General features: G+C 37.5%; 1 protein-coding gene across 1 annotated transcript in view; it reads right to left on the reverse strand.

The window, feature by feature from the left end:
- SNX14 (sorting nexin 14) overlaps window positions 1-26,670 on the reverse strand; it is an 86,560-nt gene that overhangs the window by 58,297 nt on the left and 1,593 nt on the right. The window contains 6 exon segments of the mRNA XM_001927319.7: window positions 1,971-2,038; window positions 2,041-2,057; window positions 4,152-4,195; window positions 9,621-9,699; window positions 9,781-9,857; window positions 10,639-10,759. Of these exon segments, the coding sequence (XP_001927354.4) occupies window positions 1,971-2,038; window positions 2,041-2,057; window positions 4,152-4,195; window positions 9,621-9,699; window positions 9,781-9,857; window positions 10,639-10,759 (406 nt within the window).

The following is a 26,670-nucleotide window of genomic DNA, read 5'->3' on the forward strand; positions in this document are numbered from 1 at the left end:
AAAATGGTGCAGTCACTTTGGAAAATAGTCTGGCAGTTCCTCAAAAATTTAAACATATAGTTACCATCTGACCCAATAATTACACTCCTAAGTGAACCCAAGAAAAATGAAAACATATATTCCATGCACCCCTCCCCCCAAAAAACTTGTATGCAAATGCTGTGGCAGCATTACTCATAACAGCCAAAGGCGAAAGCAATCCAAATGTCCATCGCCTGATGGAGGGATAAACAAAATGTGCTGTATCCATACAATGGAATATAATTCAGACATTAAAAAAAGTACTGATACATGCTACAACATGACAACGTGGATGAACCTTGAAAACACTGTACTAAGTGAAAACAACCAATCACAAAAACTACAGAAAGGATTCTGTAGTTGGCATGTATTATATTTGATCAACCAATAATCCTGTCAGTCTCCCTATTATAAAGTATACTGCAATGAATCTTTGAATATACAATTTTACATACTACTCTGATTATTTCTTTAAAATATATTACATAGGCATTCCCACTGTGGTTCAGTGGGTTAAGAACCCAACTAGTATCCATGAGGATGTGGGTTCAATCCCTGACCTTGCTCAGTGAGTTAAGGATCCAGCATAGCTGCAGCCTGAGGCATAAGTCACAGATGCGGCTCTGATCCTACGTTGTTCTGTCTGTGGCATGGGTGGGCAGCTGCAGCTCTGATTTGACCTCTACCCTGGGAACTTCCATATGCCACAGCTGCAGCCCTTAAAAAAATAATAATAAATAAATACAATAAAATATACTACTTAAAATGCAAAAAAAAATTGGGGAGTATAGATACTTTTAAGTCTTTTAATAAAGATTATCAGGGAGCTCCTGCTGTGGCCCAATGGGTTAGGAATCCAACTGCAGGAGTTCCTATTGTGGCTCAACAGTAATGAACCCAACTAGTATCTGTGAGGACTCAAGTTCGATCCCTGGCCTCACTCAGTGGGTTAAGGATCCAGCATTGCAATGAGCTATGGTGTAGGTCACAGACATGGCTCAGACCCCACGTTGCTGTGGCTGTGGTGTAGGCCAGCAGCTGCAGCTCTGATTTGACCCCTAGCCTGGGAACTTCCATATGCTGTGGGTGTGGCCCTAAAAGGACTAAAAGAAGAAAAAAAATTTAAAAAAAAAGAATCCAACTGCAGTGGCTCAGGTCACTGCAGAGGACCATGTTCAATTTCCTGGCTAGTGCAGTAGGTTAAAGGATCTAGCGTTGTCACAGCTGTGGTGTAGGTTGGAGTTTCAGCTCGGCTCCAATCCCTGGCCCAGGAACTTCCATATGCTGTGGGTATGGCCATAAAATTTTTTCAAATTTTTTAAATAAATTTTTTAAAAAGTGAAGATTACCAAACTGCCTTCCAGTGTAAGAGTTATACCAATTTGAATTTGTACTTGCTTTGCCTGTTTCTCTTCAATCACCACTGCTATACATTATCATTCTTTTTTATGCTTCCTAATGTGATAAGCAGAAGAATAGTATCTCATCAAGAGGGCATATTTATTTCAAGTAGGACAACATATTTTCAAACATTCATTGGCCATTTTATATTTTTCTTTTGTGAACTACTTATTCATATTTTTTTCTTATCTTTGCTACAAAGATCAACTGCATTATGCATTTCTCAAATAGACATAGAAACACAAGATTTATCTTTACTAATGGCAGAAATATTATATACCAATTTCTTGACAAGATGTTCAGTTCTACTGAACTGACAAGGCAGTAGACAAGCATTTGCATCTACAGCTAACATACTGTAAAGTACATATAGAAAAAGACTCAACCATAAAATATGGCTCAACATTTTTTTAAAAATTAAAATAACAAAAATTTTGAAGAACAAAACAAATACATATAGTATAGGATAAAGTAAAAATAAGATTCAAAAAGTCTCCTTAATAATGATAAAACCTGAAATTCCCAAATTTTTCATTAAAAATATATACCTTGTGAATCCTTCGAATTAAGACAGATGCAAAAAACCGTAACATTATCCTCAGTTCATCAACAAAGACTCATCATCTGTTACATCCCTTCAATTGAGAAGAAAAGCAAGCATTTTTTACAAGTTCAAGAAAATACATGGATTCACCTTCTAGAAACCAAGAAAAGTCTAGAACTTACTTTTATTTTTTTTACTTATGCTATTTTTAACAAATAATGCATTACATTACAGAATTTTAAAATGTACAAAAAAATAAAAATCTCCCATAATTCTAGTACCAAGACATAATTACTATTAATGAAATTGTAGTATATATTTCCCTGCAGACATTCATACGTACATAGTCATATTTTTAAGATTTTTAAGACCATTTTCTGAACATCATCAAAGAAATATCTAAGAAACAGAACAAAGAATAATTTTGAGAAGCAACAGAATTAAATTCAAAATTTTAAATTAGTTTAAAATATTTACAAATTAGTAATGTAAACTAATTCCAAAAGCTAAAAAAAAAAAAAAAAAAACCAGTATGTGTTCTATTTGCAAAAGAAAATAAACTAAAACTCAAAGGTTTTAAACAGAAATTTGACAACCACCTCCTGAGTTTTCCTGCAGTCTTAAGGTCCCTAGACGAATTAGGATACTTTCAATCAAAGAAAGAAAGAAAGATATGTATAATAGTGATATCCCAAACTTGAAGGTAATGTGAACTGCTAAGCCCTTGGGTGGAATAAGGAAGATAACTGTAGCAACCACGCTTCCCACCATTAACTCCAAGGAAGGGGATATCATAGCTTCAAGAGCTAAATAGCTTTAACATTTAGAAATACAGCCTGATTTTACGTCTGAAGAGCCATAACAGGGCGGGTAGGAGAGTCTTTATAATAGGATACATTTTACAAAAGGTGCTCTGTGTGTGTGTGTGTGTGTGTGTGTGTGTGTGTGTGTGTGTGTGTACGTGCACGTGCGAGGTTCCTAGTCGGATTCGTTAACCACTGTGCCATGACGGGAACTCCAACTCTTAACTTTCTTAAATGGCAAATGCCCCGTATTTAAGACAGAATCCAATGTAAAAAATTAATTTACAAAAGCTTTTAAGGAAAATATGACATAAAAATTGGATATTAAATTTGTTTTACTATACTATAGATCAATTCAACTACTAGCATTTTTAAATTAGGAAATTCAAAATATACTAAATCAATATAACATTATGGAGTTTCTGCTGTGGTGCAATAGGATGGACAGCGTCTTGGGAGCACAGGGACGAAGGTACAATCCCAGGACCGGCACAGTGGGTTACAGATATGGCATTGCCACAGGCTTAGGTCAAAGCTGTGGCTCTGATCTGAACCCTGGCCCAGGAACTCCATATACTGCAGGCAGCCTAAAAAGAAAAATATATATATAAAATTAGAGTAGATGTCAGTAAATATTACATGCATAAGTTATATAGGTGAAAGTATTCAAATATATAATTAAATAATGATACTTATATAAAGGAACATGAATTTATTAAATGATATAACCTGGATTTTTAATTTTCAAACTAAATTTTTTTTCAGATCTAGAGTATTTTCCGTATCTTCCTAATTAAGCATAGAGCACTGTACATTCATACCAAAAACAAAGTTACTTTGAAAAAAACATTAATTTTGTAGGAAAATTCTATTGAAATTAATTTTTAATGTAATGAAATACGTGAATATAAGTTTTTCCTCTAAGTGCATAACTATTTCAAGTGTAAAAAGTGCATACAAAGTAGTAAATCACAACAATTAGGAGTTATGAGAAATGCCACAAGTCACTTTTCTTTCAAAAAGCAGAATAGGGTTTTATTTCCTCCTTGCTATCACTAAACTATTCATTGACTGCCTATATCAATGGTGCTTAACTAGGACCATTATGCCTCCCAGGTAACATTCTCTGAAGACATTACTGATGTTTACAACTAGGAAGAGTAAGGGGTGTCACTAGCATCCTCTGCAAAAAGCCAGGGGTGCTGCTAAATATCCTATAATGAATGCACAGCACAGGTCCCCAAACAAAGACCTTTGTGCTAAAATGTCAATAGTGCCAAAACTGAGAAATCCTGGCCTATAACTGAAAATGCATCATTAGTACACTTAACTTAATGATATTCACTACACTAAAGAAAAAGGGTCTTATGGAAAAAACTTACCTGTACCAGGGGTAAACAAAGTTTTCCAACACTAATTCAAGAACCTGCATAAAAATTATTTTTTCAAGAAAAATCAAATTAATTAACTATTTGTAGGAAAATAAACTGTCTACTAACATATAATATTACCAAAAACCAAGTTCAGTATTCTAAATATTGACATCTAATATCACCCATTCACATGACAAAATGTATATGTCAACTCTACATGGTTTTAAGGATGAAAGAGAACATATGAGAAAACAATTTGAAAAAAATAAAAGTCCATTAAAAAGAAAAGTTACTATTAGAACGACACAAATTTCTAAATATTCCCATAATTTTAGAAAAATGTAAAAGAATTAAATTGTTCTTGACTCTGGAGCTTCACTGAACCTAAAAAGTCCTACAGAAAGAAGGAAAATAATAGGCTAGGAGATCCCAATGTGGCTCAGTGGGTTAAGAACCCAACTACTATCCATGAGGATGCAGATTCGATCCCTGGCTTCAGTCAGTGGGTTAAGGATTCAGCATTCTGATGGCGTTGCTGTGGCTGTGGCACAGGCTGGCAGCTGCAGCTCTGATTCGACCCCTAGCCTGGGAACGTCCATAAGCCAGAGGTGCTACCCTAAAAACAAAGAAATAAATAATAATAATAATAGGCTAGTCCTTTGCACTTCTAATCCTGTAAGTCAGTATTCCCAAATAAATTGAAGAAACAAATATATAAGACTTATATAAAAGGTCAAAATTAGATGTCAGTGAGTATCTCTAAAAGGAGGATAGAGGGGGACTTCTGGGGCTAACGTTTTTGTTTCTTGATCTGGGTGCTGGTTATATGGATATGCCAGCTTTGTGGAAACTGCAGCTATACATTTAAAATCAATATGTAAATTGTATGTGAAAAAGCAACAAAACAAAACAAACCCTGGGTGTTAAACCTTCCATTTCTTGAGCCTTAGTGTAGCAGTGTGGTTTAATTTATAAAAGGATGTGCAGCAATGGGCATTAACTTTAAAAAGCGCTAGGGAAGGAATGAAACAACAAATCTAATCTGACTATATACCTGCTCTACAGCAGTAATAAAGACTGTGGACTCTCTAAATATGAAGGCAACAAGATTTGGAGTTTTTACTGCAAAAATTAGCATTAGGGATATCAGCTAGAAAAATAAGATGTATAGAGACAGGGTAAGGACACAGATAGAAGACCAGAAAATTTACCATTAAACATTTGATCTTACTTTATTCCCCAAATCCAATCAGAAATCCCAATGATTTTAGGTCCTAAGTAGCTCTTTTCTACAGTTCCATTGTTCTGGTTCTCATCTTCTCACCCCTATATATAGCAATAGCCTCTAAACTTGTCTCCCTCTTGGGAGTTCCCATTGTGGTGCAGCATAAACGAACGTGACTAGTATCCATGAGGATGTGGGTTTGATTGCTGGCCTCACTCAACGGATTAAGAATCTGGTGTTGCCATGAGCCATCGTGTAGCCCACAGACACAGCTCAGATCCTGCATTGCTGTTGTTGTTGCTGTGGCTGTAGTGTAGCCCGGCAGCTGCAGCTCCGACTCAACCCCTAGCCTGGGAACTTCCATGTGCCTCAGGTGCAGCCCTAAAAAGCAAAAAATAAAATAAAATGAAATCAAATAGATATACTTGTCTCCCTCCTCTAAGCAAGCTCCCCTCGATCCACCATAAAGTTGCCAAAAGTGATCTAAAACATGCATCTGACCACATCACTCTCTTGCATGAAACTCTTAATATATCAAACCACAATATATCTAAGTAAGAAAAGTGGAGCTGCATTGATTTTGAAGGGGCAGGAGAAAGCTTCATACCAGCAGCTGTGACCATCTATTTCCTTTTCACCTCCCACTGCATCCTGTGAGTCACATCTGGAAACTCTAGTTACACAATTTGAAAATCACTGCCTTCCATGATCAATTAAAGTCCTTCGGCCTGGCCTTTCAAGTCTTTTGATGATCAATTTCTAAAGGGTCATATAAAAATTAAGAACAGGAGTTCCCATCATGGCCCAGTGGTTAACGCACCCAACTAGTATTCATGAAGATGCGAACTTGATCCCTGGCCTTGCTCAGTGGGTTACGGATCCAGCATTGCCGTGAGGTGTAGCCTAGGCCAGCAGCTACAGCTCCAGTTTGACCCCTAGCCTACGAACCTCCATATGCTGCAGGTGCAGCCCTGAAAAGACATACATACATAAATAAATAAATAAATAAGAACTAAGGCAGTCCTGGGTTTTAGACTGAGTCCCTCTACCAACCAGCTGCAATACTTGAGAAAATTACTAAAACTCTCTAAACTCTAAGTTTGGTAAAACCACAAGTAACAGCACCTACTTCATACACAGTTTGTGTGATTACATGAATAATGCAAGTACAGTGATTAACACAATACCTGCTATACAGTAGTGATTGATAAATACCAGCAACTAGAATATGGTCTCTTTATTGTCCACATCCTCCTTCACATTTTACCCTCCAGCTTACTGAACACTCCATCTTTTTTTTTTTTTTTTTTTTTTTCCAATCACTGCTTGCTTGCTTGCTTTCCTCCCCACCCCCACCCCCCCCGTCTTTATAGGGCCTCAATTGCTGGTATATGGAGGTTCCCAGGCTAGGGGTTGAAGCAGAACTGTAGCTGCCAGACTACACCACAGCCACAGCAACGCAGGATCCGAGCTCCATCTGTGACCTGCACGGCAGTTCACTGTGACGCCGGATTCTGTCTTTTGTTGTTGTTGTTGTTGTTGCTATTTCTTGGCCGCTCCCGCGGCATATGGAGGTTCCCAGGCTAGGGGTTGAATCGGAGCTGTAGCCACCGGCCTACGCCAGGGCCACAGCAACGCGGGATCCGAGCCGCGTCTGCAACCTACACCACAGCTCACGGAAACGCCGGATCGTTAACCCACTGAGCAAGGGCAGGGACCGAACCCGCAACCTCATGGTTCCTAGTCGGATTCGTTAACCACTGCGCCACGAGGGGAACTCCTGAACACTCCCTCTTGTTTCAAAGTCTCTCTTTCCTTCCAAAAGCTCTTCCCACACCCTGAAATACCCTATCCCACACTATCAGGTTGGCAAACTTCTAGTTATACTTCCTAACTGTCCCACTCAACAGGTAAGCACTTCTTCCTCTGTACTAACAATACACCTTGTACATTACTTCCATTACTGTCTGCATTACATTATATTGTATAAGTCTGTTTATATGTCTACCTCCTCTCCTAGAATGAAGTTCCTAGAAGAACCATACTTATTCTCTTTTTATTCCTAGGACCTAGTCTAGTTCCTGCCTACAGCAAGATCTCAAAAAATGCTTTTAAATATTAGAGCTAATATTTATTGCACACCAATATGTGCCAGGTACTAGGCCAAGAATTTTACATAACTTCTTTCAATTTTTAAAAAGAAATGAAGAAATGAAATGTCAACTACAAATAATACTTTCCATAAAGGTCTTATCTTCAGCAGACCTCAAATCAGCATTCTCCAAATTAAGTGCAATGAAAGAACGATTCAAAAATGGGTGATGTTGAGATGGGCAAGAAGATTTTTGTTCAGATGTGTGCCCAGTACCATACTGTTGAAAAGGGAGACAAACATAAGATTGGCCCAAACCTCCTTGGTCTGTTTGGACCGAAGACAGGTCAGGCTACTAGATTCACTTACACAGATACCAACAAGAACAAAGGCATCACCTTGGGAGAGGAGACACTGATGGAGTACTTGGAGAATCCCAAGAAGTACATCCCTGGAACAAACATGATCTTTGCTGACATTAAGAAGGGAGAAAGGGGGAGTTCCTGTCGTGGCGCAGTGGTTAACGAACCTGACTAGGAACCATGAGGTTGTGGGTTCGATCCCTGGCCTTGCTCAGTGGGTTAACAATCCAGCATTGCCGTGAGCTGTGGTGTAGGTTACAGACGCAGCTCTGCTCGGATCCCGCGTTGCTGTGGCTCTGGCATAGGCCCCTGATTAGACCCCTAGTCTGGGAACCTCCATATGCCGAAGGAGCAGCCCTAGAAGAGGCAAAAAGACAAAAAAAAAAGAAGGGAGAAAGGGAAGACTTGGTAGCTTATTTCAAAAAAGCTACTAATAAGTAATAGTTGACCACTGCCTTATTTATTACAAGATCGAAATATCTCATGACTTTTATGTGTGTATATCTAAATTGATTTCATATACTAGAATTCAGATCATGTATGGCTGATGGAATGTTTCTGTTGGACAGTCCTGATTTAAATAAGATTGGTTTGTGGCTAATGAATATGGTCAGCTTTTCGAATTTAAGTAGTAATTTCAGTTCAACAAGTACTATCACTGTTTTCCCCTTCTAAAGAGATGATTAAACATGAAAACGGAATGTTAAGCTTTTCAGGAAGATGGTGAATATCTTCTCAAAACCTATAGAAGACTGGTTTTATATTTAGCTTTCTATAACTGGTTATAGTAATATATTTAAATACTGAGACGATCCCTTCACTGTCTCATAAAACAGAGCAAGATTTCAAGTTGTGTACACCAGCCTATTAAGGCAAGAGCTAAAGATAAACTGACACTGTCCACTTTTCCTTTTTGGTCTTAACTATGCCAATTTCATTAAAATCCTCTGTATCTAAAAAACCTTCTTTTACATATTGAAAGGCATTTTAGTGTGGTTTACGTACAGCATCAAATAAAGAATATTTAGCATCTCTCACATTTTATAGATGACCTTTAAGATCAGATGCTTTTAAAATTCAGTGTGATATGTTAGCAAACTTTGCGAATTCTTTACAAAGTCAGGTTGTTATAATTCAGGATTGTCTTTTAAACAGGTATTCAAAAACACAACTGTAGAACTACTGAATATGTATGATGGTAATGGTGCTTTTGTCAACTCATTGGAAGGTTTAAAATAGACGACCTATACCGTCAGCACAGATTTGTAAAGTATCTGATCATAAGGCTTAAGAATTAAAAACAAAATCACAGATTGCTATGTTACCAAAAAGATACACATAAAATGTGACTGGAACAAAGATAGGAGAAAAAAGCTTTCTATTTGTACATTATGCAGAAACAGTGAAATGTATTCCGTTCTCTGCCCTACCCTTATGTTAGTGTCAAAACTGGGGTCATAATTCAGTAAGATATACATTTGCTCCTGGTAGCTCAGGTCCAGAATTACAAAATGGTTATTTCTACTAAATGATTATTTCCCTATTGTGAAAATGGCTGTTTTTAAAAGAGGTAAACAATAACTAAGTTAAAACAGTATGTTCTTTGATTAAAATACCCATTTAAATTTGACATGGAAGCCAAAAACATTTCTGGCTTACCATTCAAGTTATATACAATCAACTACCCAGCCTAGAATTGATTCAGTGGCATACATTAAAAAGCTCCATGTTTAAATTTTCCATAGTTATTTAATATTTTCTGCTTGGGTATGTATGGCAATATTAATTAAATCAATTACCTCTGAGAGAGATGCATCAACCTTGGAAGAAATTTTGAGGTCTAGCCATGGCTGGTAGTTTTCAAGCAGCAAGGCAGGCCTGAAGAAAATCATACAATTAAATTGCTTGAAATCCAAATTGTAATTGGAAGGATCAACAAATCAAAAGTGTTTAACTTACCTATGTCGTTTACATTTCACTTTACCACAAACAGCACAGCTACGACCTTGAGGAAACAATTCTTGAAGTCCTAACTGCTAAAAAAGGGAAATGGGGAGATGTGTCTTTACATTACATATAGTATTTACCAAAGAGAATCAACTTCTCAAAAACTTGTTAATCAATGTATGAATTCAGAGGACATTTTATTATTATTTACACTGAAACCATTCTTTGCTATACCAAACTGCCAACAAAGAAAAAATACCTAATGAAATCTCTTTCAATAACTAAGCCAAATTTCCAAGCTTAAAGTTAAGGCCAATTAGGAGTTCCCACTGTGGCGCAGTGGGTTAAGAACCTGACTGCAACAGCTTAGGTCACTGTGGAGGTGCAGGTTTGATCCCTGGCCCAGCACAGTGGCTTAAAGAATCTGGTGGGTCACAGCTGTGGCTCAGATTCAATCCCTGGCCCAAGAACTTCATTATGCCACAGGTGCAGCCAGAAATAAATAAATAAATAAATAAATAAAGTTAACTGCTACATTCACATTTTTAAAAATTTCAATTTATATTTGAAAATGAAAGGTGTAAGAAAAAAAACTATTGTGTATTTCTCAAAAACTCTGAATTCAATGAGGATCCCAATTTTCTGAGAATTCTGTATTTTCTTTTCAGAGCTCCCACTAAGAGAACTATGTACTTTAAAAATATACAAATATGCAAATTTCACTTTGAAAATGTTCTTATGTCTTCCATTATTAAATAACAGCAGATGTATTTTTTAGAAATCACTGCTTTAACATGCCTTCACGAATAATATGGAACAGTACTGGGTCACACATACTGACTCTTTCGAAAGTAAGAACACATATTTTACCTTGGGTTTATATTTTATCGTGAAGAATATATTTGGTAAGAGAGAATCAGGTCCTAATGAACAGTAGAATGTGACAACTCCAGCAACAAATGACCAGAAGATCATTAAAACATGAAGATACCTTAGAAATAAATGAAGATAATTATTAGAACCAAAAAAAAATAACAGTAATTTGCCTCTTCACACTGATTTATTAAGTATTTAGTTAAGCACCTGCTATATCAGGTTGAAGCAATTTCTCCAATCATGATTTTCTGTAATGTATTTATTAACTATAAGAATCACAGAATGAATGCTATCAAATGTACATGTCATTTAAAGTATAAAGAGGTACAAACTGTCAATATTTCATAAATTGTTACCTAGGTTGTCATGTTTAACTAGCCAATACTACATTTTTCCAGAATACCTTCTAATGATCATGTAGTATCCATACCCCACCAAAATTCTGATTATCATTAAATCAAAACAAAATTTTACTTAGTGCCAATTCTGTACTGGGGATACAGTAAGGAACTGCACTGCCATGGCCTCTATTTGCATGGAAAATACAATCTGGTAGGTTTAACAGGTGAGTAAAAGAATACAATACAGTGTGATGATGTGTTCTACATTATGACCAAGAAACGACATATGATACCAGGACTCCTCAGGCAGAATACACAACCCAATGTGAAAAGACAGAAAAGCTTTTTTTTCAGAGACAGTTGTATTTATGGAAAAACTTAGAGAGTGAGTAGGAGAAAACCAACAAAAGAGGACAGGGGAGAGGAATGAGGGACTGGGTAAGAAGCAGAGAAATTCAAACTTGAGAGAATTATGTGGACTAAGATCTGAGCATAGTTCTAAGGAAGAAGTGGCCTTGAGATGAATCTAAAAAAACTAAGCAGAAACCATATGATACAGTGTCATATAATCAGTCATGTTGTGGCATCTCAATATAGTCAGTCCTCACACTGCAGTTCTGATATACACAAATTTCAGTTATCATCATTCTATAAAAAACCAACCCTCCAACAGCACAGTTCAAAATTCTAATTACCACATTTATACTTATTAACTGTGAATAACTGCATACAGTACAAACTTTGGTGCTTGCTCTTCAGTCCACAAATCACTATGGAGTGAGAAGAGAATAAAGCCAATCTACAGAGAGAAGGAGAAAAATCCAGGAGGGGAACAAAGTATTGGCAATATTCCAAATCCCAGTCCTATATGTCCCTGAGGCCCAGCCACACCCCAGTTCTCTCTGCACTTTCATAACCTTCCAATGATTCCCCTCTTTGCCAAACTCAGTGTGAGCTGAGTTTCTTTCACCTACCATCAGGATTAGTGAATAATACACAGAAGACAATGAAGAGTTTTTAAAATATTTTAAGAATTTTTTAAAGTTTTAAGGAGAGTAGTATCATCAGATTGTCTGATTAGAAAACCACTCTGGCTGCAATATGGAGAATGGCCTAAACTAAGAGCATGCAGACTAATTAGAAAGGTGCTGAAGTAATTAATCCAGGAGAGTCTACAGATGGCTTGTACTAGGAAGAGACTAGAAATAAAGAGAAGCTGGCTGTTTTGAGACATCTAGGAAGAAGAATTAAGAGGACTAAGCAGTTGGTTAGACATAAGAAGAAAGGACAGGTGAAAAACCAGTTCCCCTTTGGACATGCTGAATTTCAGGTATCTTAAGATATGCCAAGCAGAAATGTTCCACCACCAGCCAAAAACTGGGTAGTTTAAATTTCTGCAGTGAATTATGGGCCAAGAATAGAGGTTTGGGGATTATCAGCATAAAGATCACTGAAGTCATGGGAATCAATGACATGACCAGGGAAAAGCTGCAGGGTGAAAAAAGAAAAGAATGTAACATATTTAAGAAATAAGCAGAAGAAGGGAAATCCATAAAGGAAACTAGTAGTTGAAGAGCTGGGAAGAAAACCAGGGGTCAAGTCATAAAGGCTGTCAAGATTTAAAAAGAAAAGAAAAGAAAAGAAAAGAAAAGAAAGAAAGAAAGAGAAAGAAAGAAAGAAAGAAAGAAAGAAGGAAAAAAAGAAAGAAAAGAAACTGTTTCAACAGGGATGAAACAGTTAACATGATCAAATGTTTGTAAAATAAAGGAAGAAACAGATTAAAAAGTGTCCATTAGTTTTAGCAACAGGAGAGGCACTGATGAACTAGGCAAAAGCAATTTTAGTAGAATAGGAAAAGATGGCCGTGGATGAAGATTTATGGAGAAGTGGAACTGATAAATATGGATAATTTTCTTTTTAAAGGAAAGAAGAGTTAAGAAGATAGCTAAAGAGGGACAATGAGGAAAGGTGTCTAGTAAAACTTGATCATATTTAAATATTAACAGGAGAGGAGTTCCCATCGTGACTCAGCAGTAACGAACCCAACTAGTATCTGTGAGGACACGAGTTCAATCCCTGGCCTCGCTTGGTAGATTAAGGATCTGGCCTTGCCATGAGCTGTGATGTAGGTTGTAGATGTCGCTCGGATCCCACATTGCTGTGGCTGTGGTGTAGGCCAGCCTGGGAACTCCCATATGCCATAGGTACAGCCCTAAAAAGACCAAAAAAAAAAAAAAAAAAAGAAAGAAAGAAATATATATGAGAAATATATATATATATATATATATATATATATATATGAGAAAATAGAGAAAGATGCAGGAGAAAAAAAAAGTAATTGAATTATTTTCTCCTAGAGAAGATAACAGCTGGGATTCAGAGCCAAAACAGAAGAAATAGTTATAAAAGGGAAAGCTACCCCTCCCCAATACCAGAGAGAAAGAATAGATTCATGAGAATGGAGTTAAACCTGTAGATTTGGTAATAAAATTCAAAGCCGTGTGACAGCTTTTAAGTGAAACAGGAGATGCTGAGAAGAAAGGGTGAATGAAGGTAGCACAAATGGAAGTTTTAGAAGACTGGGGAAATTCTTTTTTTCTTTTTTAAGGCTGCACCTGCAGTATATGGAGGTTCCCAGGCTAGAGTTCAAATCGGAGCTACAGCTGCTGGCCTACACCACAGCCACAGCAATGAAGGATCCGAGCTGGGTCTGCGACCTACACCACAACTCACAGCAACGCCAGATCCTTAACTCACTGAGCAAGGACAGGGATCAAACCCACATCCTCATGGATACTAGTCAGGTTTGTTAACCACTGAGCCACGACAGGAACTCCAGAAGATTGGGGAAATTCTGAATCAGTTGCTGGGGAGAAGTAAAGAAACGTGTATTCTGGGGAACTGATGAGCAGTACTGAGGCTTAACAGTTAAATTCACAGGTGTGGAATTTTCTCTAACAGCATTCAGTAACCAGGATATAACAGTAAAAAACAAACAAACAAACAAACAAACAAAACCAGCAGCATCAGTGACCCAAGATTTGGATTTTGTCAGGTGATCGGAATATAAGGAAAAAGAGTTAAGGATACGGGCAATAGAGTGGTAGAAGTGATGGTCGAGGGAATCCAAGCTAGACTAACTCTAAATTACACAGGAAAGTAAGTGACAACAGAAGAGGGACAATGGACAGCAAGAAAGCAGAGGAATCAGGAGGCAAAGAAAAGCAGGTACAGTGTAACTGGCTAAAAGAGAGAAGCAGGCATTGGTCAGCAAGTGGGATGTGATTTTTAAGACTGCACAGGTAGAACGCTTTCTGGTGATAATAAGGGCCACCATATGGTGATCCAAGTGGGAGACTGTAGAGGAGCCACATCGAGATAGACTAGAGTATTTGATGGGACTCACACAAACATTAAAGTTACCCAGAATGATGGCAAGATTTAAAATACAGGGAAAGTCTATAATCCAGAAGCTTATAATGCAAGTGACCTAGAGATTTGATACCAATGAGAAAACAGACAGACAGCATGTTTCAAGGGCGTAAAAGACTCCTACTTCCTTGACAGAATAACTGGTACCAGACTTCCCTTTCCACCATAAACAACTATAAAACCAGACAAAACATATGCGTCAACTGTTTCTAGGCACGGACAATAGGAAATACAGAAACATAACCTTTAAGAAAAGGGAAGCACAGAAGTGAGTTACATATTCATCCCAGTTCTTTGAAGGCTACTGCCTAAGTGCAGCATGGAACAGAATGAGTGATAGGGGTTATTGTGAAGATCTGGGATTTCGGGATTGGGGATTAAAGTACCGGGTAGTAAGAAGAGGTGAAAATGGATGATTAAAGGTATATTACAGACAGTGACCAAGTAAGTGCAAGAGCTGTGAGAGAAAGGCTGCCCAACCAGAACTGCCTGGTCTTCAGGATCCCAGAACAATTCTATACTTGAGAAACATCTACTACATACCTATTATTAAATGTTCTCACTCCACACTTAATATATAAACATGGTTATCACTCACTCAAAGAACAGCTATGGTTTAATTTGCCTGCAGAATAAAACACAAATCCCTTAAACCTTTGTGGTCCCTTTCATTCTGGCCCCAACTAACTTGTTAGGAAGGATAGGACAGGGACTTGGGTGATTCAAAACAGGCCATTTATAATTACCAAAAACAAGAGGGCTGTGATCAAACAATGAAGACACTTGCAGATACCAGAGGAATGCTCTTTGGAGCACGTCCCTCTGACCATTTTCCCATGCAAATAAGGCATCCCCTTATTTAACCAAATAAGGAACCAATTATTAACCAAATAAGGAACCAATCAGAGGATCAAAACTCATCCCCCATACAGAGATCAAAACAACACAAGGCGCAGGGGGGTTGGACAGGAAATTAGTGGGCCTGGGGCAAGAGAATAGGGGTCCCCAAACAGGTCCGAGATATAGGACACAGAAGGAAATACACAGTTGCAGCCAGGGCCAGTTCCTACTTCCAGGGCTGCCCGTTCTCTCTGAGGGCATAAATAAAACTTGCTGTATACGGCTACCTGACTCTTGATTGTGACCAAGGCAACCAGCAGGAGCCTTTTTCGAGTTCCAAACTGACCTGAACAGCTCATTGAAAGAGCGCAGGTCAGAGCTGTCACACTTGCTCCCTTCCTGAGCTGATATTTCCTGCCTGGAGTGACAGCCTGCTTCTATCCCTGTGTGGCAAGACCACTGGGTCTATCTCCACGCTGCTACAGCACCTCCCCACAAAAACATCCCACCAGACCGCCTGCCTCCATCCTTGTGCCATGAAGCCTGCTGGCTCTATCCCAGCACTACAGTGCTTCTCAGCCTGCACCTCCAAATCCTTGTGTTCAGAAAAGGGGGGGGGAGAGGGAGAGACCGTGCAGAGAAGAGGAACCTGACAAACTCACCCTTCTACTCTTATTTCTTCCCATTTCTTTATACCAAACTTCACTCCAACCAATAGCATAATTGACATCAAGCTTTAAAAAAAACCTTAAATTTGGAAAATACCTTAATGGGTTATAGAGGTATTCAGAGGAAATTATGAAATTCATGTCCATAGTCATTTACTGAAAATTATTTTGAGCCAGAGAGCGATGACTCAATTCAGAATTTTTAGGATTCTTGAACAGTTACATAGCATATATTTCATAAATAACATGACATAATAACATAAATAATATGAGGTCTGATACAGTACTCCATAGTCAGATATTAATATTTCTACAGCAAAACATATAAACAATAAGTAAATAAGTCAGAAATAAATACTATATGTAGCCTCATGTCTGTTCAGGTAAGGTTTTTTCACCAAATGTAACTGGTGCCAAAACTAAGGGAAAAGTTACTTATTCAGAATTTTTTTGATCCCAGAATTACATATTAGGAATTGTAGACTTGTACTTTGACTAACTGACATTAAAAACTATATGCAATATGTATATTGCTATAACTAAGCCAAGTAATAATGACGGCATTATTTAAGAAGGAAACCTATAGCATTAAATGCATTAAATCTGTGGTTCTCAACAAGGAGTAATCTCATGACCAGGGGACATTTGGCAGTATCTGGAGACATTTTGATTGTCCCAACTGTGGGGAAAGGAAGACAGGAATATGGTACTTTCATCAAGTAACTAGAGGCCAAGGCTCTGCTAAATATCTTACAATGAGGGAGGTCCCGCTGTAGGCCGGCAGTAATAAACCCAACTAGTATCCATGAGGACATGGGTTTGATCCCTGGCCTTGCTCAGTGGGTTAAGGATCTGGTGGTGCCGTGAGCTGCAGTGTAGGTCACAGCCGAGCAGACACGGCTCGGATCTGGAGTTGCTGTGGCTGTGGCCAGCAGCTGCAGCTCCAATTTGATCCCTAGCCTAGGAACTTCCATATACCACAGGTGCAGCCTTGGAAAAAAAAAATCTTACAATGCCCACGACAGCCTCGCACAACAAATAATTATCTGACCCAAATTATCACTAACACTGAGATTTAGAAACCCTGCATTAATCAGAGCCACAGAAATGCTGAAAACTAACAAACTAAGCATTCAGAATAATGGGGGAGAAAAACACAAATCCAAATGCATAAAAAGGAAGGAAACACTAAAGAGAAGAACAGAAATTAATGAAGTAGACAACAATGACAAGAGAAAAAAATACATAAGCTCATTCTTTGAAAAAGTTAATAAAATGAGTAAAACTGGAGGTTACTAAGGCACCAATAATTACTCTAAAAACTGATAATTAAGGAAAAAGTATAAGCATTTATCCTACTTTTCCAATTTTGAGCTACTTCACTGTAACCAAATAGACCTAATGGAGGATAGAGTAAAGCAATTCTACACACACACACACACACATACACATACACACACAAAAGCATTCAAATGAAAGAATGAGGAGTTCCCGTCTTGGCACAGTGGAAACGAACCTGACTAGGTTCGATCCCTGGCCTCGGTCAGTGGGTCAAGGATCTGGCATTGTTGTGAGCTGTGACATAGGTCACAGACTCAGCTCGGATCTGGTGTTGCTGTGGCTGTGGCATAGGCTGGCAGCAACAGCTCCGATTAGACCCCTAGCCTGGGAACCTCCATGTGCCATGGGAGTGGCCCTAAAAAAATGAAAAGAAAAGAGAGAATCGGAGTTCCCGTCGTGGCGCAGTGGTTAACGAATCCGACTAGGAACCATGAGGTTGCGGGTTCGGTCCCTGCCCTTGCTCAGTGGGTTAACAATCCGGCGTTGCCGTGAGCTGTGGTGTAGGTTGCAGACGCGGCTTGGATCCCGCGTTGCTGTGGCTCTGGTGTAGGCTGGTGGCTACAGCTCCGATTGGACCCCTAGCCTGGGAACCTCCATATGCCGCGGGAGCGGCCCAAGAAATAGCAAAAAGACAAAAAAAAAAAAAAAAAAAGAAAAGAGAGAATGAAAAGTAATCATGTTGCAATCTATAATGAAGTGACTCTCAGGGAGTAAAGAAATGGTGAAACCAAAGAGAAGGTTTGTTGGGCGCCTGTCATTACCTGAATCCACAAAAAGTGAAGCAACTCCATCTAATGTAAAGTCATCCTCTGATGGGATGTAACAGAATATACACAGCATCACTGAAGGACACTTGCACCAAAAAATAATAATGATGATTAAAAATATAAATCAAATTGAGCCAATAAATCTAACTCCCTGTCTACCAAAAACATGAAGATGAGGGGAAAAAAAAAAAGACAGTATGAGGAAACCATCAGGAAAATCCAAAATGTGAACAAATGACCCAGTTTCTTCAACAAGTCAATAGCAAGGGGAAAAAAAGAGAAGAGGAGGCATGTTCTAGATTAGGGTTGTCCAACTACGCCTTATGGTACAGGCCTCAAGCTAAGAAGGATTTTTTACATTTTTTTTTTTTCTTTTTATGGCTGCACTTGTGGCATATGGAAATTCCTGGGCTAGGGGTCAAATAGGAGCTGCAGCTGCTGGCCTACACCACAGCCAGAGCAACGCAGGATCCGGGCAGCATCTGCGACCTTCACCGCAGCTTGCAGCAACAAGGGATCCTTAGCCCACTGAATGAGGCCAAGGATAGAACCCACGTCCTCATGGACACTTATGTCAGGTTCTTAACCCACTGAGCCACAATGGGAACTCTGATTTTTTACATTTGTAAAAGGTCCTTTTGAAAAAAGAATACAGAACAGCTGTTCTTTTGTGGTGCAGTGGGTCAAGGATCCAGTGTTGTCACTGCAGCAGCTCAGCAATTTCCACATGCCGTGGGAATGGTTAAAACAAAAAAAAAAAAAGAATGCGGTACAGAGACCTGACATAGCCCACAAAGCGTAAGATATTTACTCTCTGACACCATTACAGAAAAAGTTTGCCAACTCTTGTTCTAGATTATAAGGTATTTATGAAAGCTTAAGAGATGCAGCAACCAAATAAAATGAGTAGACTTAGTTCAGATCCTAATTAGAACAAATGCACTACAAATTTTTACACGATTTAGGAAAATTTGATTATGGGCTGGTTATTAGATGACATTAACAATTACAATTATTTTTTAATTTTTATTATAGTTAATTTACAATGTTCTATCAATTTCTGCTGTACAGCAAAGTTACCCAGTTTTATATATATATATATATATATATACACATATATATATATACACATACATAGATATGCATAGATATATACATAGATACATACTTTTTTTCACATTATCCTCCATCATGTTCCATCACAAGTGACTGGATATAGTTGCCCATGCTATACAACAGGATCTCATTTTGCTTATCCACTCCAACCCCAAACTCCCAGTCCATCCCACTCCCTCCCCCTCCTCCAAGTCTGTTCTCCACGTCCATGAGCATTTCTTTTCTGTAGATAGGTTCACTTGTGCCCTATATCAGATTCCAGACATGAGTGATATCATATGGTATTTTTCTCTTTCTGACTCACTTCACTTAGTATGAGAGCCTCTAGTTCCATCCATATCGCTGCAAATGGCATAATTCTGTTCTTTTTATGGCTGAGTAGTATTCCATTGTATATATGTTCCACATCCTCTTAATCCATTCATCTGTCAACGGACATTTAAATTGTTTCTGTGTCTTGACTATGGTGCATAGTGCTGCAATAAACACAGGAGTGCATGTGTCTTTTTCAAGGAAAGTTTTGTCTGGATATATGCCTGGGAGTGGGATTGCTGGATCAAATGGCAGTTCTATATTTAGTTTTCTGAGGTACCTCCACACTGTTTTCCACAGTGATTGTACCAACTGTTAATTTTGTAATGTTATAGTTTTATGTAGAAGAAATTTTTTTTAAAGGGAGGAAGGTTAGATTTGGGGTTTTTTTTTTTGGCCATGCCTATGGCATGCAGAAGTTCCCAGGCCAGGAATCAAACCCGAGCCATAGCAGTGACCCAATGCTGGATCCTTAACTGCTAGGTCACTAGAAAATTCCAGGTTTGATTTTTTTAATATTGATGGTTACTGAAGTGATGGATGCCTTGTGCTATATTCTGTGCATGCTTGGAAATTTTCAGAACCAAAAGTTAAAGCAAGACAGATCAGGGAATAAAAGAAAAAGAGAGGATACAAATATACAACAAAGAATAAAAAAGAATCATAGCTACAACTGAAATGAAGAGGAGGACTATAAACAACTATATGTTCATGAACTGGATAATCTTATGACATAAATTTTTAGAAAAAGGCAAAAATTCTAGAAATCAGTAAGTGAAGAACTAAATAACTTGACTAGATGAATTGTCATTAGAGGAACCAAAACATAATTAGAAACCTGACTACAAAAAAAAAAAAAAAAAAAAAAAAAAGAACTGGTCCAAATGGTTTTACCAAATTTCCATAAAATAGATAATCCCAACTTTATACAGACTGCTTAGGAGGAGGGAGAACATGAGAAAAAGCTGTTAACTTAAAAGGACTATTATTGGAGTTCCTGTTGTGACTCAGTGGAAACAAACCCAACTAGTATCCATGAGAATTTGGGTTCGATCCCTGGCCTCATTCAGTGGTTAAGGACAGGGCATTGCTGTGAGCTATGTGTAGGATGCAAATGTGGCTCAGATCTGGTGTTGCTGTGGCTGTGGTGTAGGCTGACAGCTGCAGCTCCAATTTCAACCCCTAGCCTAGGAACTCCCGTATGCTGCAGGTTCAGTCCTAAAAAAAAAAAATCATTAATATTATTTTAATTCCCATACCAGATAAAGATAACATAAGTAAATCATTAAGCCTATTGTACTTATGAATATAAATATTACATACTAAGTAAAATATGAGTTAACTAAATCACCTGTATTTCAATAAAATTAAATTTTAAAAAATAGTTAACTAAAAGTAGCAGAATATCATAAATAATATACCAGAAGAAAGGCATATTTTTAAAACAGTTCATTATCTTTAAACTACCCATTGTGAACTAAAGGAGAAAAAGAAAAATCAAAACAATGAAGTCTCCTGACCTAACTACTAGTTTACAGGGAACACAGAGGGAAAGGAGCACGTTCAAAAACACTACAGGGATTCTACCAGTAAAAGCCAGATTGTAGAAAACTCTACAGAACAAATAGCCAGTTTTCTAAACAAATAAATTACAAGGTTAAGAAAAGGGAGAGGAGAGGGAAGGCAATGTTCAGATTAAAAGACCATACTTGGATCTTATTTGATTAACTGTGAAAAGCTGTTAGATTCATTATGGATGGAGTATACTGGATAGACACATGATAAAGCATATAAAAATACCAGAAAATGTTAATGGTAAAGTCTAAGCAGTACATAATTGTTCATTTACTGTAAATTTCAACATTGCTTTACGTTTAAAATTTTTCATCATAAAAAGTTGGAGGGTAAAGTTCTAGCAAATTCAGGGAAGTCTGAACACTGAATAGATATTTGAGGATGTTAGGAAACTAGTTGTGGTTTTTTTGTTTGTTTTAATTAGGGCTGTACCTGCAGCATATGGCGGTTCCCAGGCTAGGGTCTAACTGGAGCTACAGCTGCCGGCCTATGCCACAGCCACAGCAACACAGGATCCAAGTCGTGTCTGTGACCTACACCACAACTCACAGCAATGCTGGATCCTTAATCCACTGAGCGAGTTCAGGGATCGAATCTGAAACTTCATGGTTACAAGTCAGATTTGTTTCTACTGCGCCACGATGGGAACTCCTGGGCCACGGATTGAAATGGTGACTCCACAGAGCCAAGTCAGATCATTAACTCACTGCACCAGAGCAGGAACTCTCTGAGCTGACCATTTAAGTAGCGTGATAGGTACTTATAGGTTTCTCTGCACCATTCTATTTTTATTTTGTATTTGAAATTTTCCACAACAAAGTTTTCATTTTTTTTTTTTCTTTTCTTTTTTAGGGCCACACCTGTGGCACATGGAAGTTCCCAGTCTAGGGGTCAAATTGAAGCTACAGCTGCCAGCCTACACCACAGCTACAGCCAACATGGAATCTGAGCTGCGTCTGCAACCAACGCTGCAGCTCACAGCAATGCCGGATCTTTAACCCACTGAGAAAGGCCAGGGATTGAACCTGCATCCTCATGGATACTAGTCAGGCCAACTGAGCCAAGATGGGAATTCCTTTAATCAAGCTTTTAAATGGAAAAAAAAAAAAACTATTAAAAGCACATAAGAGCAGACAGATCTGAATGACTAGAGAAAGGTTATGTTCATGGACGAAATCGTTAAATTAAGAATAAATCTACCCAGATTAATTTACGAATTAAATATAATTGCAAATTCTTTGACACTTCATATCAAAAGCAGAAGTCTTATTTCCTTCCCCTTGAATGGAGGTTAGCCTTAATAACTCACTCCTAAGCAAAAGAATGTGGCAGAAGTGAAGCTGCCTAACCGACTAACTTCCAGGTCTAGGTCACAAAAAAAGATAGAGCTTTTACCAGAATCTCTTTCTCAGGATATTCACCTTTGTAACCCAGAACCATATTGGGAAAAAGCCACATGTAAAGACCATATGTGCATGTTCTGGCCCATAGCCCAGCTGTATATAACAATATACTACAAAACTATAATAATACTATCATTTTTTTGAAATTTTTGTACTGTTTTGGAAAGAGAAAAACAGACAAAAGAAACAGAACATAGAGTGAAAACCCCATTAAGTTTGGAAACACATTATTAGAGTCTGACTCACTGGGTTCTAATCCTGCTATGACACAGTGCAAATTACTTAATCTCTCTGACCCTTATTTGGTCCTCTATATAAAAATGGAATAATAATAATGCCTAACTCATAGGATTATAATGATTAAATAAGTTCTAAAAAGTACTCAGAAGAACATGTCAAATACATGTATGTGAGCCACCTGTGGTAACTTAAAAAATAATAAAGAAAATAATAATAAAACACATTAAGATAACCAACGAGGTCCTACTCTATAGCACAGGGAACTATATCCAGTCTCCTGGGATAGATCATGATGAAAAAGAATATTAAAAAAAGAATGTGTGTTTGTGTGTTAACTAAGTCACTTTGCTAGACAGCAGAAATTGACACAACACTGTAAGTCAACTATAATAGAAAATAAATTTTAAAAATAAGATACATTAAGAAATAGCCTCTATATATAGAAGAAGGCTGTATATACAGAAAAATCTCAATTTATATAGTAAAACTGTAAATTGCAACTGAAAATGACTGGAATGTTAACAACAGTAGTCATCTGTGAATGTAAATTTATGACTGATTTTTTTATTAAAGTATAGTTGATTTACAATCTTGTGCCAATTTCTGCTGTATAGCCAACTGACTCAGCATGACTGATTTTTAACATCTTTGTATTTTCTGACTTCTTTACATTGCAAATACATCAAAGTTATCTAGAAAGTTACTAATAAGTACTTTTCTTAACTATGTCTTCTTAATGTAATTTTTTTAAAGCTTGGGCTACTAAGTAAGAATGATCTGCAATTAGAATCCCATTCTGCTACTTACTATCTATGAACCTGAGAAGTTGCTGAACAACTCTAAGCTTCAGTTTACTCATTTGTAAAACGAAGCTAATCAAGGAATGGCAAATTAAGACTACAATCAGCTACCACTATACACTCACTAAAAATGGCTAAATTAAACCTACAGACAGTATCATACAGAACTGTAAAATATTTTCGGTGGGAGCATAAACTGGTATACCCACTTAGGAAAAATGACTAGCAGTATTTACTTAAGTTAAACAAATACATACACTATGACTGGGCATTTTCATTCTTTTTTTTTTTTTTCAGGGCTGCACTTGCAGCATATGGAAGTTCCCAGTCTAGGAGTCGAATCAGAGCTGCAGCTGCCGGCCTATGCCACAGCCACAACACCACCAGATCCGAATTCCATCTGTGACATAGGCAGCAGCTTGCAGCAATGCCAGATCCTCAACCCACTGACTGAGGCCAAGGATCGCACCCACATCCTCACAGGTATTAGGTTCATTGTGCTTAGCCACAATGGGAACTCTGCATCTTCATTTATGAGCATATACACCAAAAAGAAATATATATCAAAATATTCACAGCAGCATTATTCAGAGTTGCCAAAAACTGCAAACAATTCAAATGCCTTTCAAAAGAATGGATAAACAAAGTGTGGCATATTCTCAAAATACTACACAATAACAAGAAAGAAAATCTATTGATATATGCAACAATATGTATAAATCTCAAAAGCAGAGTTGAAAGAAAGAAACCAGATATAAGAAGACCATATGATTCCATTCATATGAAATTCAAAAACAACAAAACTGATTCATGAGACAGAGGAGAAGGTTACTGACAAGGGCGCCTACCAGAGTGCTAAAAATATTTTATATCTTGATCTGAGTAGTGGTTACATTTAAAAATTCACAGAATACTACAATTACATGTGTTACGCACTTTTCTGTAAGTTATACTCAAAAAACAAAAACAAACAAACAAAAAAAAAACCACTGAGGCTAAAAATAGTACCTACCTTACAGTGTTGTGAGGATAAATCAGACAAAAATAATGGCTAACATTTAATGGGTGCCCATGTGCTAAGCACCATCTAATTAACTTCCATGTATTAACCCACTATCATCAAAATAACTGTATAAAGTGGGTACTAGTATTAGCCCCATTTTACAAATCAGAGGACTGGGACAGATAAAATTAGATTACTTATCCAAAGTTACATAGATAGTTAATGGAGACATCAAAATAAAATTTTTACAATCAAGCTTCAGATTCAAAACTTTCAACCACATCAGTAGATTGCCTCAATAATAGTGAAAACTCTTAACACCATATTTGGGCCAAAGTAAGTACTCACAAAGTATTACACTTTCATTACCACTATCTTTTCTTTTTTTTTTTTTTTTGCTTTTTAGGGCCACACCCAGGGCATATGAAAGTTCCCAGGCTAGGGATCCAGTCAGAGCTGCAGCTGCTGGCCGACGCTACAGCCACAGCAACGCTGGAACTGCAACCTTGGCCACAGCTCACTGGCAACACCAGATCCCCAACCCCCTGAGCAAGGCCAGGGATTGAATCCACATCCTCATGGATACTAGTCAGATTCGTTTCCACTGTGCCACAATGGAAACTCCCACTATTATTATTAATAGAGGTATTAACTTAAAATATTCCTTATTATAACACTCAAATATGCAATCCTATGATTAGCAAATAAATCTATATAATTACATCTATACTAATTTATCTGAACAATACTGTAAAGGTCATATCATAAATAATTTGAAATATATAAAGTACGTTACTCTACTCTTCTCACACATCAGTTACAATGGTCCAAAGGTTATATCCATTTATCTTGCCACAGATAAAACTCATCATTTTAATGCATATTGAAAGAAAAATTTACATGCTAGATAACACCCTGAGAGATCTTTAGGAGCTAAGGTTTTAAGACAGTAAGAGAAAAAATTAATTTCAAAGAAAGTTTTATTCTATCCAGAGAAAACCATGACTCACAAAGACACATGTACTCCGATGTTCATTGCAGCACTATTTGCAATAGCCAAGACATGGAAACAACCTAAATGTCCATTGACAGAGGAGTGGATCAAAAAGATGTGGTACACATATACGCAATGGAATAAGACTCAGCCATTAAAAGGAACGAAATACCAGCATTTTTAGCAACATGGATGGACTTAGAAATTATCATGCTAAGTGAAGGCAGCCATACAATGAGACACCAACATCACATTCTTTCCCTGACATGTGGGATCTGGAAAAAGGACAGACTGAACTTCTTTGCAGAACAGATGAGGAGTCATAGACATTGAAAAACTTTCGGTCTCCTGAGGAGACAGTTTGGAGGATGGGGGGAATGTGCTTGGGTTGTGGGATGGAAATCCTGTGAAATTGGATTGTGATGATCATTATACAAATACAGAAGTGATAAATTCATTTGAGGAATAAAATAAATAAATAAATATTTCTAAACATCAAAAAAAAAGAAAGTTTTATTCTAAATTTAACCATACAGAAGAGCTTCAAATCTCCATACTAACCATGGGAGGTTTTTAAACAGAAAATTTATTTTAAAATAACTTCTAAAAATTAGCTGATGAAATGCCTGTATAGAACACTGTAAACCAACTATAATGGAAAAAATAAAAATCATTTTTAAAAAAATGATTTTGTTGAAGGAATGCACTATTAATTTCTGAATAGACATGCCATGTATGCAAAAACAATTCTATTCATACACGCAACCACCCAGAGATAGCACTTATGTGTGATTTCCTTCTTTCTTTGCATAATACAAATACAGGGTACAGAGACCAGATGTTATACAGATCTGACGCTATCCCATGACTCCTTAACAACACATAACACTGGATGCTATAATTAAGCAGGTGACCTCAGAAATTTAGTTCAACCTGCTCCCACACAGCTGTGCTACCCTGGAGACCTAGACTGATCCAGCTCCCAAAGAAGATGGATAAGAATCCCTGAACAAAAGGTAACAATCCTATAAAGTTTACATGTCTTTCGTACTAAACCTGCTAATCCGGCGTGAAATGCCTTCCAGATGACAAAACTGGTTAAGGACTTAATAGTTTCTATTCTAATTCCACCACGCCTTCCACACCCTTAAAATCAAACATTTTACCATCACAAACTACATTTTCCAGTAAAAT

Source organism: Sus scrofa, chromosome 1 (genome assembly GCF_000003025.6).
Source record: "Sus scrofa isolate TJ Tabasco breed Duroc chromosome 1, Sscrofa11.1, whole genome shotgun sequence".
Taxonomy (NCBI): Eukaryota; Metazoa; Chordata; class Mammalia; order Artiodactyla; family Suidae; genus Sus; species Sus scrofa.